Here is a 14,845-nt window from a genome sequence, read left to right as displayed (position 1 = left end):
AAATATAAATATATGAAAAACCCAGACAAAAAGCCGAAAAAATAACAACCCTACAAGCCCTGGCTTGTACAAGATCCTGGCTTAAATGCTGACTGATTTTTGTGTGAGGTCATTACAGATCTGCAGACAAAATAAGAAAGTAGCAGAGAAAAGCAAAGGAAGATGTTGTTTGGGTTCCCCTGTCAATAGTAACGTGCTCAAGCTCTGGCGCTGCCCCTCGTCTCCACGCGCCTCTCGTGGAAAAGTCCCCACATCTCCAGTAATGTGCTTTACATTAAGTGTGCGTTTCAAAGGGCACCAGAGCAGTCCCGGGCAGAAATTGGTTACACCTGAGCTACTTACAGGCGCTCTGCCAGCGTAGCGTGCAAACGCTCAGCTGCTAACTGGATGCTTGGAGGTTTGACTCCACCAGCTACTTTGCAGGAGAAAGAGGAGGCAGTCTGCTCTTCTAAAGGTTTACAGCCTCAGAAACCCTCCTGTCCTCCAGGTTCACGGTGGGACGCATTCCACTCAACAGCGGTGGGGGTGTGGGGAACTATGTGCAGTCAAGAGCTGGCCCACAACTCACTGCAGTGCTATTGTGCTCACAGCACTTTTGAATGGTTTGGCTCTACCTTCCCAGCGCAGGTATAGCCACACCTTCTGTAGACTCCCTTAGCTGAGCCTGGCTACAGGAAACATTTCCAGTCAAGGTACTCATTTTCAGAACTTCTAACAGGGCAGCATTAAAGCATCTAAGGCTTCCACCTTAATTCCATCAATAACAAGCTGGTATTAATATTAAAATGCCTTCCAGGCAGTTTAGAACAAAATCTATTGCTTTGATGGCCTTTCCACTTCTAAAGCCAGTGGTTCCTAATGCTAGTCAGATATGACGTGGACAGATTCGAATCAAGCCCTGACTTGGGGCCACTGTAGCCCCTGCTGCAGGAGGCTAACAGTTCTGCCTAAATCAAACATCATGGTATCCTTCAATGAAACATAAAGCAGATGTTTAGCTGGTTCTGTGAATCTGTGCTGGCGGGGACCTCAGAGTTTGGCCACCACACACCCTACAGGCCTTTGTAATAGGTCAAAGAGTGGACAGCTTAAAACTTTAAAGACAGCAATTTTAATAAACCTGCCAATACAATTTCTTTGTTAAGAAAACATTTGAGACTGGTGAGGCTGCTTATATGGAAAGAGAAACACAAGGTCTATATCTTTCGATCTTTTATTGAATTGTAAGCACAGCATCAATAACTGTTTCTCAGCTGTAAATGGAAATTGATTCCAGGTTTAAGCCCTCATTTTCAGGGGTGCCACTAATCCCCCCCAAAATAAAGAGAAAACGTTGACTGCAAGGGGAAGCAAGGTTTCTGCACGCTGGGGTGAGGCACACTGAGAACCAGGCACTTCCTCACTCCTGAGCTGCTCCCTCCTGAGCCCTTGGAATGGAACGCAGCATCACAGCCCCCTGAGCAGCCACGCTGACTATGGCAGGCCAGGGCTGCGCTTTAGGTCTGGGACGTCTGAAGGGGGATTGGAAAAGCACAAATGCAGTCAACTGGATAATGTAGCTTCTAAATCCCAACCATGTGGGTGATAGCCAATTTATCACATCTAAAGCAGAGACTCTGGGTGCAGCACACATTTGCGGTACTTGGCTGCTAATAGAAAGGCTGGCGGTTTGAGTCCATGCAGTGGTGAGTTAGAAGGAAGACCTGGTAATCGACCACCAAAATGTCACAGCCATTGAAAACCCTATGGAGCACATGTCCGTATCTGAAAGAACAAGTCTTCCAAAGCCATGTGGTGGATGACAGAAGGATACTGTTGGAAATACTGCCAGAACACAAACCCCTCAATTTGGAAGGCACTTAAAATGTGAATGGATAAGACCTGACTCTTCAAAGTAGAGTCTAACTAGGATGGAATAATCACAATTGGTTCTTCTAAATTCTAATAAAATAATTAGCAAGTACTGAAGACGTTGAAAACTTAGTAACAAGTAAACCACAGGGGAAAAAGTGAAAACACTTGATAGACCCTTTTGGGAGGAAATGATCCCCAGTGCTGAGGTTGTCAGGGGTCAGAACTGACGTGAGGACAGTCAGCTTTGTTGGTAAAGGCCTTGCGTGATACAAAGACTTACTGTGCTTGGTTTCTAACCGAATGAGTGGAGACTCAACTCAAAGGTGCTTTGGTAGAAAGGACTAACAATTCATTTTTAAAAAAATCATAGTCAAAACACACTATAGAACACAGTTCTAATCAGACAGTCATTGGGCCACCACAAGTCAAAACTAACTTTGGTAGATGGGCTAAGTGCAACGTGCAGTGTCTCATTCAAACTCTTCTGGAACATTACAATGTCCAAAGTCAACTACAAGGCTAATTTCTTTCCCACTCAGTAGAACTCCTCCAGGGTGAATACAGAGTACCAGCAGACCATTTGTACCTCTCTATAGAGCAGAGTGTGTGCTCAGAAAAGAGGAGAACTGCAGTGAAACAACATGACTCATTTTCCACCTACCTGCACCCTTAGTAGTTCTTTTTTTAATTTATTTTAATACTGATTTACTTGCAAAGTTCATAAAGTTCGTTAGACATTGTTTGTCACACTGGATCGTTCCCCTTTACCCACCCTTCCTCGACTCATCAAACTGTGTGACCCTATGATTAAGTGCCCCCTCCCCTCAGATCCTCGTACTCATTCTACAATAATGATCTTAAACAGTACTTCTCTTTAAGGGACTGAGTTGGTTCTCTCAACATAATGCTCTCCAGTCCCTCCCATTTCAGGTAGTTGTTTACAAAATCATTGCTCCTGCCTGCTGCATAGTATTCCATTGTAAGGAAAGTTCTTTTGAGCAACACACATTTAGTGACATTATTTGAAGGACTTTGTACAGAGCCACTGGGAAACCAGCCTCTCTTCCTGGAACCTCTGGTTTAAAACCCACCAGGGCTTCAAGCAGAGGATAAAGCCAATGGAGGCCTTGAGGACCAGCTGGGTTTTGAGGATGCTTAATAGATGTCTAGGCCAAATGTCCTCTATTTACTTATACACCCCAATGAGGAGACCTCCAGCTAATATGTAACAGGTTCACAAGAAAGAGTTGCCATTATAGCACTTGCAGTTTTCAAAGGATTTTCTGGTACACTATCTCGATTTTTATCCTCATAATACTGCTACAAGTTAAGGAAAGCTGCTTTATTCTAACTTACTGCTGAGAGTTGCTGAGCGATTAGTTTGATGTGACAGAGGTGGAACTCAAGTCTAGGCAGGCTTTTCAATTTCAAAAGTCATGCTCTTAATGGCTACACTAACACTTTCTGATGGCCAAGAACAACCAGTCAATAAACGTGAAGACCAGAAGGCAGAGCTATGCATTCAAGTTAGTGACATGCTGGATGGTTTCAGCAGCTCTTTCACATATTTTCCTTACAAGAAAAATCTTCCAGCATCTAGTATCTAAAACAATACTGGGCTGTTTAGATTCTTCTCAGTGATATTGTTAGGTGCTGCTGAGTCGAGTACAACTCATAGTAACCCTATGAACAACAGCACAGAACCTGGCCTGTCACGTGTTGTTCTCACCATCCCTGCCACACTTGAGGCCATGGACTGTCAAAAGAACAAACTGATACGTCCTGAGAAAAGAACAGCCAGAGTGCTCCTTGGAGGCAAAGATGACAAAGCTTCGGCTCACATACTTTGGGCCTGTTGTTAGCAGAAGTTATTCCTGGGGAAGGGACATCCTGCTTGGAAAAGTGGAGGGTCAGCAGAAGACAGGAATTCTTAGCAGCAGTGGGAAATAATGATTCTATTGTAGATTTGAGCTCTGGTGGCCTAGTGGCAAGAAGCTGCGCTGCAATCCCAAAGGCATGCTGTTCAAGGCCACCAGCTGCCTCGCAGGAGAAGGATGGGCAATCTCCTCCCATGCGATTAACTGCCTCTGAAAACCCACCAGCTGGTGCAGCTATGGGTCGGTTCCAACTCAACAGAACACAACAACAACAACAGTGTAGATTTACGGCTTTCCATATCAGAGACCTGAGTTCAATTCACAGCTATTGCATCTCATGTACAGCCACTGTCTATTGGTCAGTAGAGGCTGGCAGGTCTCTGTGATGCTCAAAGCTATGTCATTAGCATTTCAAATATGAGCAAGGTCACAGATGGTGGACACGTTTTAGCTGAGCTACTAGACTAAGACAGAATAGGAAGGCCTGGCCATCTACTTCTGAAAAGCAAGCAATGAAAACCCTATGCTGCCTGGGTAATACAAATAGTTTGCAACTGATACAAACCTATAGGTTGGTGGTTCAAACCTATCCAGTGTTGACATGGAAAAAAAGGGCCACAGAAAGGATGGCTTTCACTAAACATCAATGACCATCTAAGGGGTCATAGGGATGGCACAAGGTACAGGCAGCATTTCATCCCATTGTGTGAGGAGTTGCCACACGTTGGTAGCTAACAGTAGGAGCGATAGTGATGCTAAAGAGGCGAGCAGTTAGTACATAGTAATAGGCATCTGACTGTGTGGATCACAACAAGTTGTGGCTAATGTTGAGAGGAATGCAAATCCCAGAACACTTGATTGTGCTCATGCAAAACCTATACCTAGGCCAGGAAGGTGTGGTCTGAGCAGAGCAAGAGAAAACTGCATGCCGCCAATCACCACTCACAAAGTAGGATATAAGACATCATCTCTGTGGGCTGTTTTGCCAATTGATCTTGATGTCCCCTTGAGACTATGGTTCTAAGTCCCCAAGTCTCGTGATGCTTTCCCTTCCCGTCTTTGGTTCTAGTCAATGAAAAGAACAACCACGCTTCTGGACGGGACTATTTATAATTGTGAAAATGTCAATACAACCCAAAACCATCTACAGCTAAAATGGTGGTCTTTTTATCTTTGTGAGATCAGCTTGCCAAGTCCATGCCTGATGGAGCTGCTGATGAGCTTGAACCATTGGCCTTTCAGATAGCAGGCAAGCACTTAGTTGTAGTGCATACCTCTAAGCCATATGGTTGACAGTCATACCTCTAAGCTGGGTACAGGAATTAGGAAGTTGGCACAAGGTTATGAGGGTTTTCAAATGTCCACTCTTTTAGAAGTACTTTAACTACTTTTTCAATGTTTGTTAAAAGCCAGGAAGGCAAAGGATCAGCAGAGAATCCTTGTGCGGTACCACTAGTTGCAGTAACTAACTGTAGTGTAGACATCATCAACTACAACAACAACTCCTAGCAACTCAATGAACAACAACAGATTGAAACCTTGCCATGACCTTTCCAGCATGATGTCTTTTCCCCAGGTCTGGCTCTTGCCTCTAAGGAGCATCCTGTCTTCACTTCCTCCAAGGTAGTTATTTGTTCTTTTGGTAGTCCATGGGACTCTTTTCCAACACCAAAATATAAAGGCATCACTTCTTCTGTTATCCTTTTTCACTGTCCAGCTCTCAAATATGTAAAAACTAATTAAAAATACCAAACAGAGGGATGTGGACATGCAGGGGGAGAAGGGGATTAATCATTGGGTTGTACAATTTGATGGGGGGAGGTGAGGGAAATTGAAAGTTTGTTCAAATTTGTATTTGAATTTTGTAAATAAACTAGTGTGTGTGTGGGGGGGAAACTCATGAAAAATACCACAGTTTGTGTCGGCCGTACCTTAGTTTTGAAATGGGCATTCTTGTTCTTTGGCACTTTAAAGAGGTCCTTGATAGCAGATTTGCCCAAGACAATGTGTCTTTTGATTTTTTGACTGCTGCTACCATGGATGTTATCTGCGGATCCAAGTAAAATGAAAACACTGACAACTTCAGTCATTCCTCCATTTACCACGATGTTTTCTATTGGTCGAAGTTGTGAGGATTTCTTTTTTTTTTTTGGTCTTCTTTATGTTGAAGTATAATTCATAGTTTTTTATCTTTAGCACATGCTTTGAGTCCTCTTCATTTTCAGTAAAAAATGTTGTGTTCATTTTACCTGAAACCTATTTCCACTGAGTGGATTCAGACTCCTGGAAGCCCTTTATGTGTCTGAGCATAGGGTTTTCAATGGCTGATTTTTCCAAAGTTGATTGCCGTGCCTTTCTTCCTCAGTGCCTCTGAGTGGAAATGAATTGCCAGTCTTTTGCTTAGAAGCTGAGGACCCAGGAACTTTGGTAGCCTTATACCCTCATCTCAATCTTTCCTTCAGAGCATCAATGAGAATCCAAAGCCTTATTGATATCTGAGGCCAGCACACCAGAGATAGTTCCCGTACTTACATAAAGTCCTCACACATGTCCTAAAATCTATGGGATTGGCTGAAACCCTCAGTGCCAATTTTTATGATAAACACCGAAAAAGGACACATTTTTGACAAAACTAACAAGTAGATTACTCTGTAGAATCAACGGAGAGGAAGTCCATATGCAATATCTGGTTTTACTTGTTGCTGATTACTGCTTTAAACATTTCCATTAAAAGGTAATGCAACATCTGTCAAAATCAATGAGCTAGAATGTGCTTTCTGTTCTCCTCCAATATGATGGCCTTGCCACTGAAGTATTAGATACCGAAAGCTGGAATGATCAGGCCCATGGAAATTAAGTGCACATTTTACATTTGCAATGAAGCCCAGGATTTAAGTAAGAGGGAAGCTGCTTGCATTCAGTGAATTTAGCAGGCCTCAGAAACATTTGTGGAACTGACTTAGGCCAGCAAGCCATACTCCACTGACCTCCTGTGCTTGTTCTTGAGAGAGCACCCAAGTTGCAAAGACACAATTTCCCCTCTTACTTAAATAATCCAAGTAGGCGAAGGTGGGAAGCAGAAAATAAGAGGTTAGTCTGAGCTCCACAAAACTCAATGTGGGTTTTAAGTTCTTCACTGAGTGCCGGAAGTCACAGGCAGCTGAAGGGGAGGACGGATGGAAGGAGCGTATCTCGAGAAGGTTTGATCGGCTTTTCTTTGCAGGTTTCTTTCAAAATATTTAGTGACTGTGGAATTCCATACTCATGGAACCCCTGAAATAGCAATGCAGGGACACTCCTGAAAATAGTGTTTTCATTTTGTGACTGCAGATTTCACTGGAGGAAGAACTGCACAAGATTTTGGCTGAAAAGGGGGAGTCCCCCTGGTCTTTCATTTCCTAGTGCTACTAGAACACGAATACCCCAAGCTGGGTGACTTTAAAGAACAGAAATTTACTGTCTGCAGTTCATTGCTGCTATGAGTGTCAAGTCAGAACCAACCCAAACGCTATTTGGCATTTTCCAACGGTAAAATCGAGTTTCACTGAAAATGTCCCAAACACGTCCCTTTCATTTGCTCTGCTAGTAGAGAAGGGAAGGGAAGCAGTACATTTCGGGCAGTGCCTTGGGCCTGAGGCTTCAAGTAATCTGGAAGGTGCTGGGTATTGACTCTCGGCTGGATTCTAAAGGGGTGCGTCTGGGAAAGGTGACCGAAGCAGCAACACTGAGATTGGAATTCATTACTTAGGTGGGGCTTTACGCCTCACATCCGAGTCACAGGAGAAATATGATACCTCTTCCATGGCAATCCTTAGTCCAAGAGAAAGCCAGCCAGTTTCTGGGTTTAATGATGACCAATATTTGTGTGCAGTTGGGAGGGGGGGGGAGCATGAAAGCAGCGTTGAAGAGCTCCATGTCTCTTTATTGTAGCTTTAAAGCAAATCCGAGCTGATTCAGCCTATTCCAGAATACCATTCCTATCTTTGCTTCTTTCCTCTTTATGAAGCCTGTGGATGTCAAAGCCCGTCCAGTACCTCACCCTCCCTCCCTCCCATTAGACACCATGTAAGTCCCTAAGACATCACTACCTGGTAGAGCTCAGTAGCAGTGCACTGAGTGGTCAACGTCTTCACGGGTTCAAGATCATCCTCATCACTGCTTATTTTCAAGTCGTCCTCAAGCATCCTAAAAAAAAAAAAGAGGGGCATTCAAGTTAGAAAGTGTTTTTCCTAAACCCTCCTCAGATTGCTCTCTTGAGAAGGATAAAATAATGGAGCTAAATCTGACATCTAAAATTCTGTCAAAGATGTCAGATTTCTTTCAACTAATTAGATATTTGAGCCCTTACCCCTACTCTGGGGGAGGCATCCACTTCCTAAACAGCATGCCTCTGGGAACTCTGGGAACTTGGATAAACGGCGATGTTTGTGGAAGGGCTTCAGGCCTTTTGTTCATGGGGTCGCTATGAGTCATGCTCAACTCCATGGCCATCCACAACAACCTTTCCCTAAATCAGGGGACGCATGGAAATGACTAATTCAGAAGATGCCTGGAGTCTATATATTTTTACTACTATAAATGCAATATACTGCTCAACCGCCATGCAGGTGAGCTGTGGCAGCGGATGCAAGCAGGATAAGATGCTCCGGGTGTTTCCTGAAATGCCAATGATCTGAAACCACCCTAGCTCTAGTGTGTGTGCTGTTAAAGTCTTCCGGGGCTTTCTAGATGACAGAAGCGCCAGGCCCAGAGAATGGCCAGTCTTTCTGTGTTCTTTGCTTGCTGCTGTGCCACTTGGAGGTCTCACAACATCTGGGCTCAAGGATTGGTTAGTCATTAACCTTGTTTTTTTAGCCACTAACTTTTTGCTACGTGAACTAGATGTTCCTGTAAAGTTTCAGCCAAGAGCTATAAGCCTACAATACGGATAGGAAATCTTTCTTTTCTTTTTTTTTTAATTTTTTATTATTATTATTTTGTGTATGTGTGTCTGTGTACCGTCAGATCAGATCTGACTGGTACAGGAGGAGATTGTCCCTCCTTTCCCGGCAGAGCATCTGGTGGATTTGAACCATGCGTCTCTGGGATTGCAGTGCAGCTTCTTGCCACTAGGCCACCAGAGCTCCCCTAGACAAATGTAATTTTAAAAGGTGAAATAGAGTAGGCTACATTGCAACAGTAAGGGTGAAATCTTTCTTTTCTAAGACAAGGTAACGGAGAAGTAAGAGTGGAGTGGTCTGAAGTTTGGTTACCAACTAGCACTTTTGAAATAGTCTAATGAGCAGACAGAGCCTTTGTTTCTCCACAGATGTTAACTCCACTGCCAGTTTTGTAGCTCAAAAGTCTATTCTCTTTGATGTTTCTATTTTCTTGAATCAAGTCCAGCTGTCAACCTTTTCTCCATGGTTCTAAATGGGGGCACTCTCATCCTCTCTGGCCCAACTGCCATTTCTCCAGCATGTTCTGTTCTCTCTTGCTTCTAAACTCAGTTTCAGGCTTTGGTTCTTGGCTTAAATTCCCTTCCTCATGTCTGGAAAGCCTATAATTTCTCCACAGCTCAGTCACATACCACCTCCTCCACAGGAGCTTTTTAGAACCCACCTTACTTAGAAAGAGCACCTTCTAGTTCTGCGCTGCCCCAGCCCCGTGCCTTTGTTTCTGGCTGGATCCCACACAGCACTGTTACCTACTGAAGTGACCTTTCTTGGAGCCTCTCCCCTCCATCTGTCCCTAAGTTCATGTGGGCAGAGGTTGGCACGTCTGTGTTCTACAGAGATGACATAGCCAACCGCCCACATTTTGCAGACAGAAAAAGATTGAGATTGGAAGAACCTCTTCTGGAAATCAATGTATTCCAATTTTGCAAATAAACTAGTATAATTAAAAAACGCATTATATAAAAGAAAGAGATTTGGCGACATGAAGGTCTTTATCTGAGATCACACAGCCAATTAGTGCCAGAGCTGGTCTTCAAATTGCCACACTGTCCCATGCTTCTCCTCACTGAAAGGAAGCTGGGAGAGACACGGAAGATTCTGATTTGATAAATGGGAGGCGGGGCTTGTCAGAGGTCATACTGGAATGATTTGAATGTGAGGAAGATACTTTGATCAGGGTGGCTGCCAGTAATCCTCCAAAGAAAACAGCCCTCCCCAATTTGAAGCAAAGTCACAGAAGACCAGATGTGTTCACTGAGGTCTGAAACCCCGAGGCTGGCATGAAGCAGGACGGGTGGGAGGGGCACAACTGGGAGAGGTGGTTTTAGAGAAACTAAATTTGCAGGATTGATGACTGTCCTTCAGGAGATGGAGGGAAGCTTTAAAAATCTTTAAGGAGGAGAGAAAAATGGATCTTGGTATTTCTTTTGCAGTTGCAGGCTTATGACTCGGCATTTATAATTCTTTATAACACACTGTAGTCAGTGAAGGCTGTGTTATTCTTGTAAACTACAGAACTCAAAGGTTTACCGATGACTCCTGTGCGCAGGAGGGGAAGACCCTCTATGAGGTGGATTGATTCAGTGACTGGGGTAATCGGGATGGGTGTGTGAGAGGCAGTGCGATTGGCACAGGATAGAGCAGGGTTTAGGGCTGTTGTACATAGGGTCGCTATGAGTCGCAAATGACTCGATGGCACACAACAACAACAACAACCACCTGTGTGTTAAGACTTTAGGCTTCATTTCCATAAAAATATTTACATTTATTTGTAGGAAATGTCTATGTGTTCCTTTACATTTAGGTGTTCAGAATCTGGAGGTTCCATTCTCTGTGTCAGAGAAGGTGTTATAATAATTTGACCAGCGGTGTGCCATTTGGTACTTAAATGACCCAACCAAGGAGAGATGATCACTGTATTTTCATGTATATAACATCTATGCATTTGTATACTAAAAAACTCAACTCAACTGTTATCAGGTTAGAACCAACTCATAGCTGACCCTCCAGTGGATTTTCAGAGGTTGTAAACGGCATGCAAAGAAACTGTCCATCTTTATCCTGTGAAGCTGCTGGTGGACTCACATCACCTATCCTTGGTTTGGCAGCCCTGGAGCAGAAGCTCAAGGCAAAGGACTTTTTCTCAGAATCATCTGAGATGGATAGCCTTCTCTAAGACTAGTACCTGGTATTTGGATTGTTGTTGTTGTTGTTATGTGCTGTCAAGTCGCCTGTGACTCATAGCGACTCAACAGCCTGAAACCCTTCTCTATCCTGTGCCAATCTCACTGTCTCTGACACATCTATCCCCATTACCCCAGTCATTGAATCAATCCATCTCATTGAGGGTCTTCTCTCCTGAGCTGACCCTCCACCCTCCCAAGCATGACGTCATTCTCCAAGGACTGCTTCCACCTTGCAACATGTCCAAAATATGTCAGACAAAGCCTCAGAATCTTTGCCTCCAAAGAGCAGCCTGATTTAACCCTCTCCAGGATAAACCTGTTTGTTTTCTTAGCAGTCCATGGTATATTCATGGTATTTGGATTTAGAGATGCCTAAACTCAAGAGATACTGGCCACAGCATAAGAAATTGGCAGCAGCATGAGGCATTTGGAATCACAAAATCCCAGAAGGCTTGAGATAAAAATCATAATATCCAGGGCTGGATAGGGGAAGAGAGGTGTTGAATGGTGTAGGCAGGAGTAGAAGGGGATGCAGGTGGAGCAGGGAAAGGGGTGGGTCAAGACACATGTGTCAAAGGCGGGGGCAACACTGAATCTATTGGTTATTTCTATAATTGGGAAATGTCTTTCATCTGCTCCTTTCTGTAAAACACTTGTCTGTCAGAGACTGTTCTCAATCTGAGCATTCAAATTAAGACAGACTAGGAAGAAGGATTGGTGATCCACTTCTGAAATAGCAGGCCTTCGAAAACCCTATGTACAATAGAGCACACTTAGACTAGCACATAGGGCAACTGAGGCTGAGCCCTCAGGTATGGAAACCAAAAGGAGGAGGAACAGTTGTAAGCAGACACTAGTGACTGGAACATGGAATGTGAGAAGCATGAATGTAGGAAAATTGGGCATTGTTAAGAAAGAAATGGAACGCATAAATATTGACATACTAGGTACTAGCGAAATGAGATGGACTGGCATGGGACATTTTGAATCAGATGATCATTTGATCTACTATGCTGGAGATGAAAAAGTGAGGAAAAATGGGGTTGTTTTCATAGCTTAAAAAGTCATTTCTAGATCCATCTTGAAATACAATGTTGTGAGTGACAGGATAATATCCTTACACATACAAGAAAGTCCAGTGACTATCACTATCATTCAAATGTATTCACCTACAACTAGAGCCAAAGAGGAGGAAATAGATTTCTACTAACTTTTACAGTTGGAAATCGATCAAACATGCAATCAAGATGCATTAATAATAACAACAGGTGACTGGGATGCAAAAGTTGGGAACAGAGAAAGATCTATAGGTGGAAAACCTGAACTTGGTGACAGAAATGAAGATGGAGATAGAAAGATAGGCTTCTGTTCATTAATAAATTTATGCATTGCAAATACTTTTTATAAGAAACATAAACACAGGCTATACACATGGATTTCACCTGATGGTATGCATAGGAATCAAGATCGATTACATCTGTCGGGGGGGGGGGAATCACTGGAGAAGCTTAAATATCAGCCGATTACAATCAGGCCAGGTGCTGATTGTGGAACAGACCACCAACCACTCATATGCAAGTTCAAGTTGAAGCTAAAAAAAAAAAATCAAATTCACAGGAACCAAAATTTGACCTTGAGTCTATACCACTCGAATTTTAAAACCATCTCAGCAACAGGTTTTAGGCCTTGAACATGAGAGCAAAGACCTGATGAGCTGTGGGAGGATATCAAGAATATCATCCAGAAAGAACGCAGGGGGTCATTACAAAGATAGGAAGAAGAAAAGAACAAGATGGATGTCAAGAAATTAAGGAGCAGAACAGAAGATTTCAAAAGTCAGTGCAGAAAGAGAAAGTGTTATAATGAAATGTGCAAAGAACTGGAGTCAGAAAATTAAAAGGACTGAACTCGCTCAGCATTTCTTTATTTTAAAGAACTGAAGAACAAATTGAAGCCACAAATTGCAATGTTAAGGATGGTTTGGGCAGAATATTAAATGAACCAGGAAGCATTAAAAGAAGATGGAAAGAGTATACAGTCTTTGTACCAAAAGGAATTAGTGGATACAGAAGAATTACATGAAACAACGTATGAGCAAGAGCCTGTGGTGATGAAGGAGGAAGTTCAAGCTGCTCTGAAAGAACTGGCAAAAAAACAAGCCCCAGGAACTGATGGCATACTCATTGACATACTTCAACAAACAGACACTGCCCTGGATGTGTTCACCTGTGCAATTTACTGCCTCTGTAAAACCCATGGGAGGGTCAGCTATGGATCAGTTCCAACCCGACAGCACACAACAACAACTAGAGAACATTAACTTTAGAAAGATGGTATAATAAAGCCAACAGCAACCACCAAAATATTACCAAACCAAGCAGAGTAAGAAGAATTGTATTTAACTAATCATAAAGCCTGCTATCTCATGCAAAGCACTAGTTCTTTCTAAGGCTCATGCAGGCCCGTCATGTGTTGAATGAGACGATAATGAAGGTCCCTCATAGAGTGGTGGAGTCCTTGATAAGTATACCCAGAGGTGCCTGGGTAAGGGGGCATGCTGATCTACCTCCAAAGTCTCAGCCGCTGAAAACCCAATGGAGTACAGTTCTCCTCAGGTACACATGGCGTCACCACAAGTCAGAGCTGACAGCAGCAGAAAAAATGCTCTTTGTTTTGTTTTGCTCTTGTTTAGAGTGGTGGCAGTGAGGATAACACCGACCGGTGGATGTTAACGTGGTTATAAAATCACTACCTTCATAGAAACACCATTATTAGTATGAGAAGTGTAGCATCTCAGGAATAATGGAGGCTGTTAATATTCTTAACAAGTAATTACAAGCAGAAGTCTTGGTGAGCCTCTGCTGCTCTGGCTCTAACTCGCCTCTTGCCACATCTTGGAGTGCTGCCGGATCCAGAAGTGACCCCTGGTCTCCAGGCTTCTCCTCCGGAAGTACTAACGTGTTCGCAGGCAGAGCCCTGACAGGAGTACCCGGCAGCCACTCTGTTATCCAGTCAATCCTATGTGATTTCAACATGGAAATGAAAAGCCCTTCAGCAAAGACTTCTAGAAATGGGCTGTCAATCTACACAGCAGCCAGCATTCAACATCCCTCCTGCAACAGCTACTGTGGATCTGGCTAATATAGGCCAATTTGAGGCATATTCTCAAGTCCTGGTAGCTACAAGTCAAGAGAGTAAGTAAGAAGGCAGAACACCATTAGTTACTCTGGCTGTGTTAGATATTCATTTCATTCCACTCCTTCTCTGACCTATTAAGCTTTATTATTGAATATACATGTACTTGCTTGCGTTTTCATCCATAGCTAATGCTGAACATTACTCTAGGGAAAGGATAGGCTTATGAAGATTTGGGATTTAATTATTATAGCAGCCCCATTCACACCCATCGCTGTGAAGGTTGTCTCAGCAGAAAAAGGCTAATCTCCTTTCAGGAGGTTATGATGCCATAGACAAATTCATCTGGATCTCCCAAAATAGAAAAAAAAGTGTTTATATTATATGTTTGGGTATGTGTGTTATCTTTTTTAAAAAAATAATTTTAATGAATGTTTACAGAGATTTTGGATTTCCATTCATTCACTGTTGCGTTTTTCTCCCTGACCACCCCTCCCCACAAGTTTGCTCTTCTCTTTGAAAAGTAAAAGAAAAATTCCTTCATTGGTATACAATCCACCCGCCCAGTACACTCCACTATGCAACCTTCATTCTGGACTCTTGTCATAACCATAATACCCAATCATATATCACGTTCAAACAGTTCTCTCCCTCATCTGTTTCAATACAGTATATATCATTTATCCAATCTTTCTCAGTCTCACCCCAACCCTGCTGTCAGTCCCATTCTACAACAGTGTCACTATGCAGTATTTGGCCTTTTGTGGCTGAGATATTTCACTCAGCATAATGTCCTCCAGGGTCACCCATTTTGAATAATATTGCATGAGTTCCTTGTTTTTCAATGCAGCGTAGT

General features: G+C 43.1%; 1 protein-coding gene across 1 annotated transcript in view; it reads right to left on the bottom strand.

The window, feature by feature from the left end:
• LOC102850382 (AF4/FMR2 family member 2-like) overlaps window positions 1-14,845 on the bottom strand; it is a 439,784-nt gene that overhangs the window by 120,787 nt on the left and 304,152 nt on the right. The window contains exon 7 of the mRNA XM_006881912.1: window positions 7,820-7,916. Coding sequence (XP_006881974.1) covers window positions 7,820-7,916 — 97 coding nt within the window. The remainder of the gene's footprint in view (window positions 1-7,819; window positions 7,917-14,845) is intronic.

Source organism: Elephantulus edwardii, unplaced genomic scaffold (assembly GCF_000299155.1).
Source record: "Elephantulus edwardii isolate Elephantulus edwardi_28Jun2011 unplaced genomic scaffold, EleEdw1.0 scaffold00016, whole genome shotgun sequence".
NCBI classification, from domain to species: Eukaryota; Metazoa; Chordata; class Mammalia; order Macroscelidea; family Macroscelididae; genus Elephantulus; species Elephantulus edwardii.
This window is presented reverse-complemented; position numbering and strand designations above follow the sequence as displayed.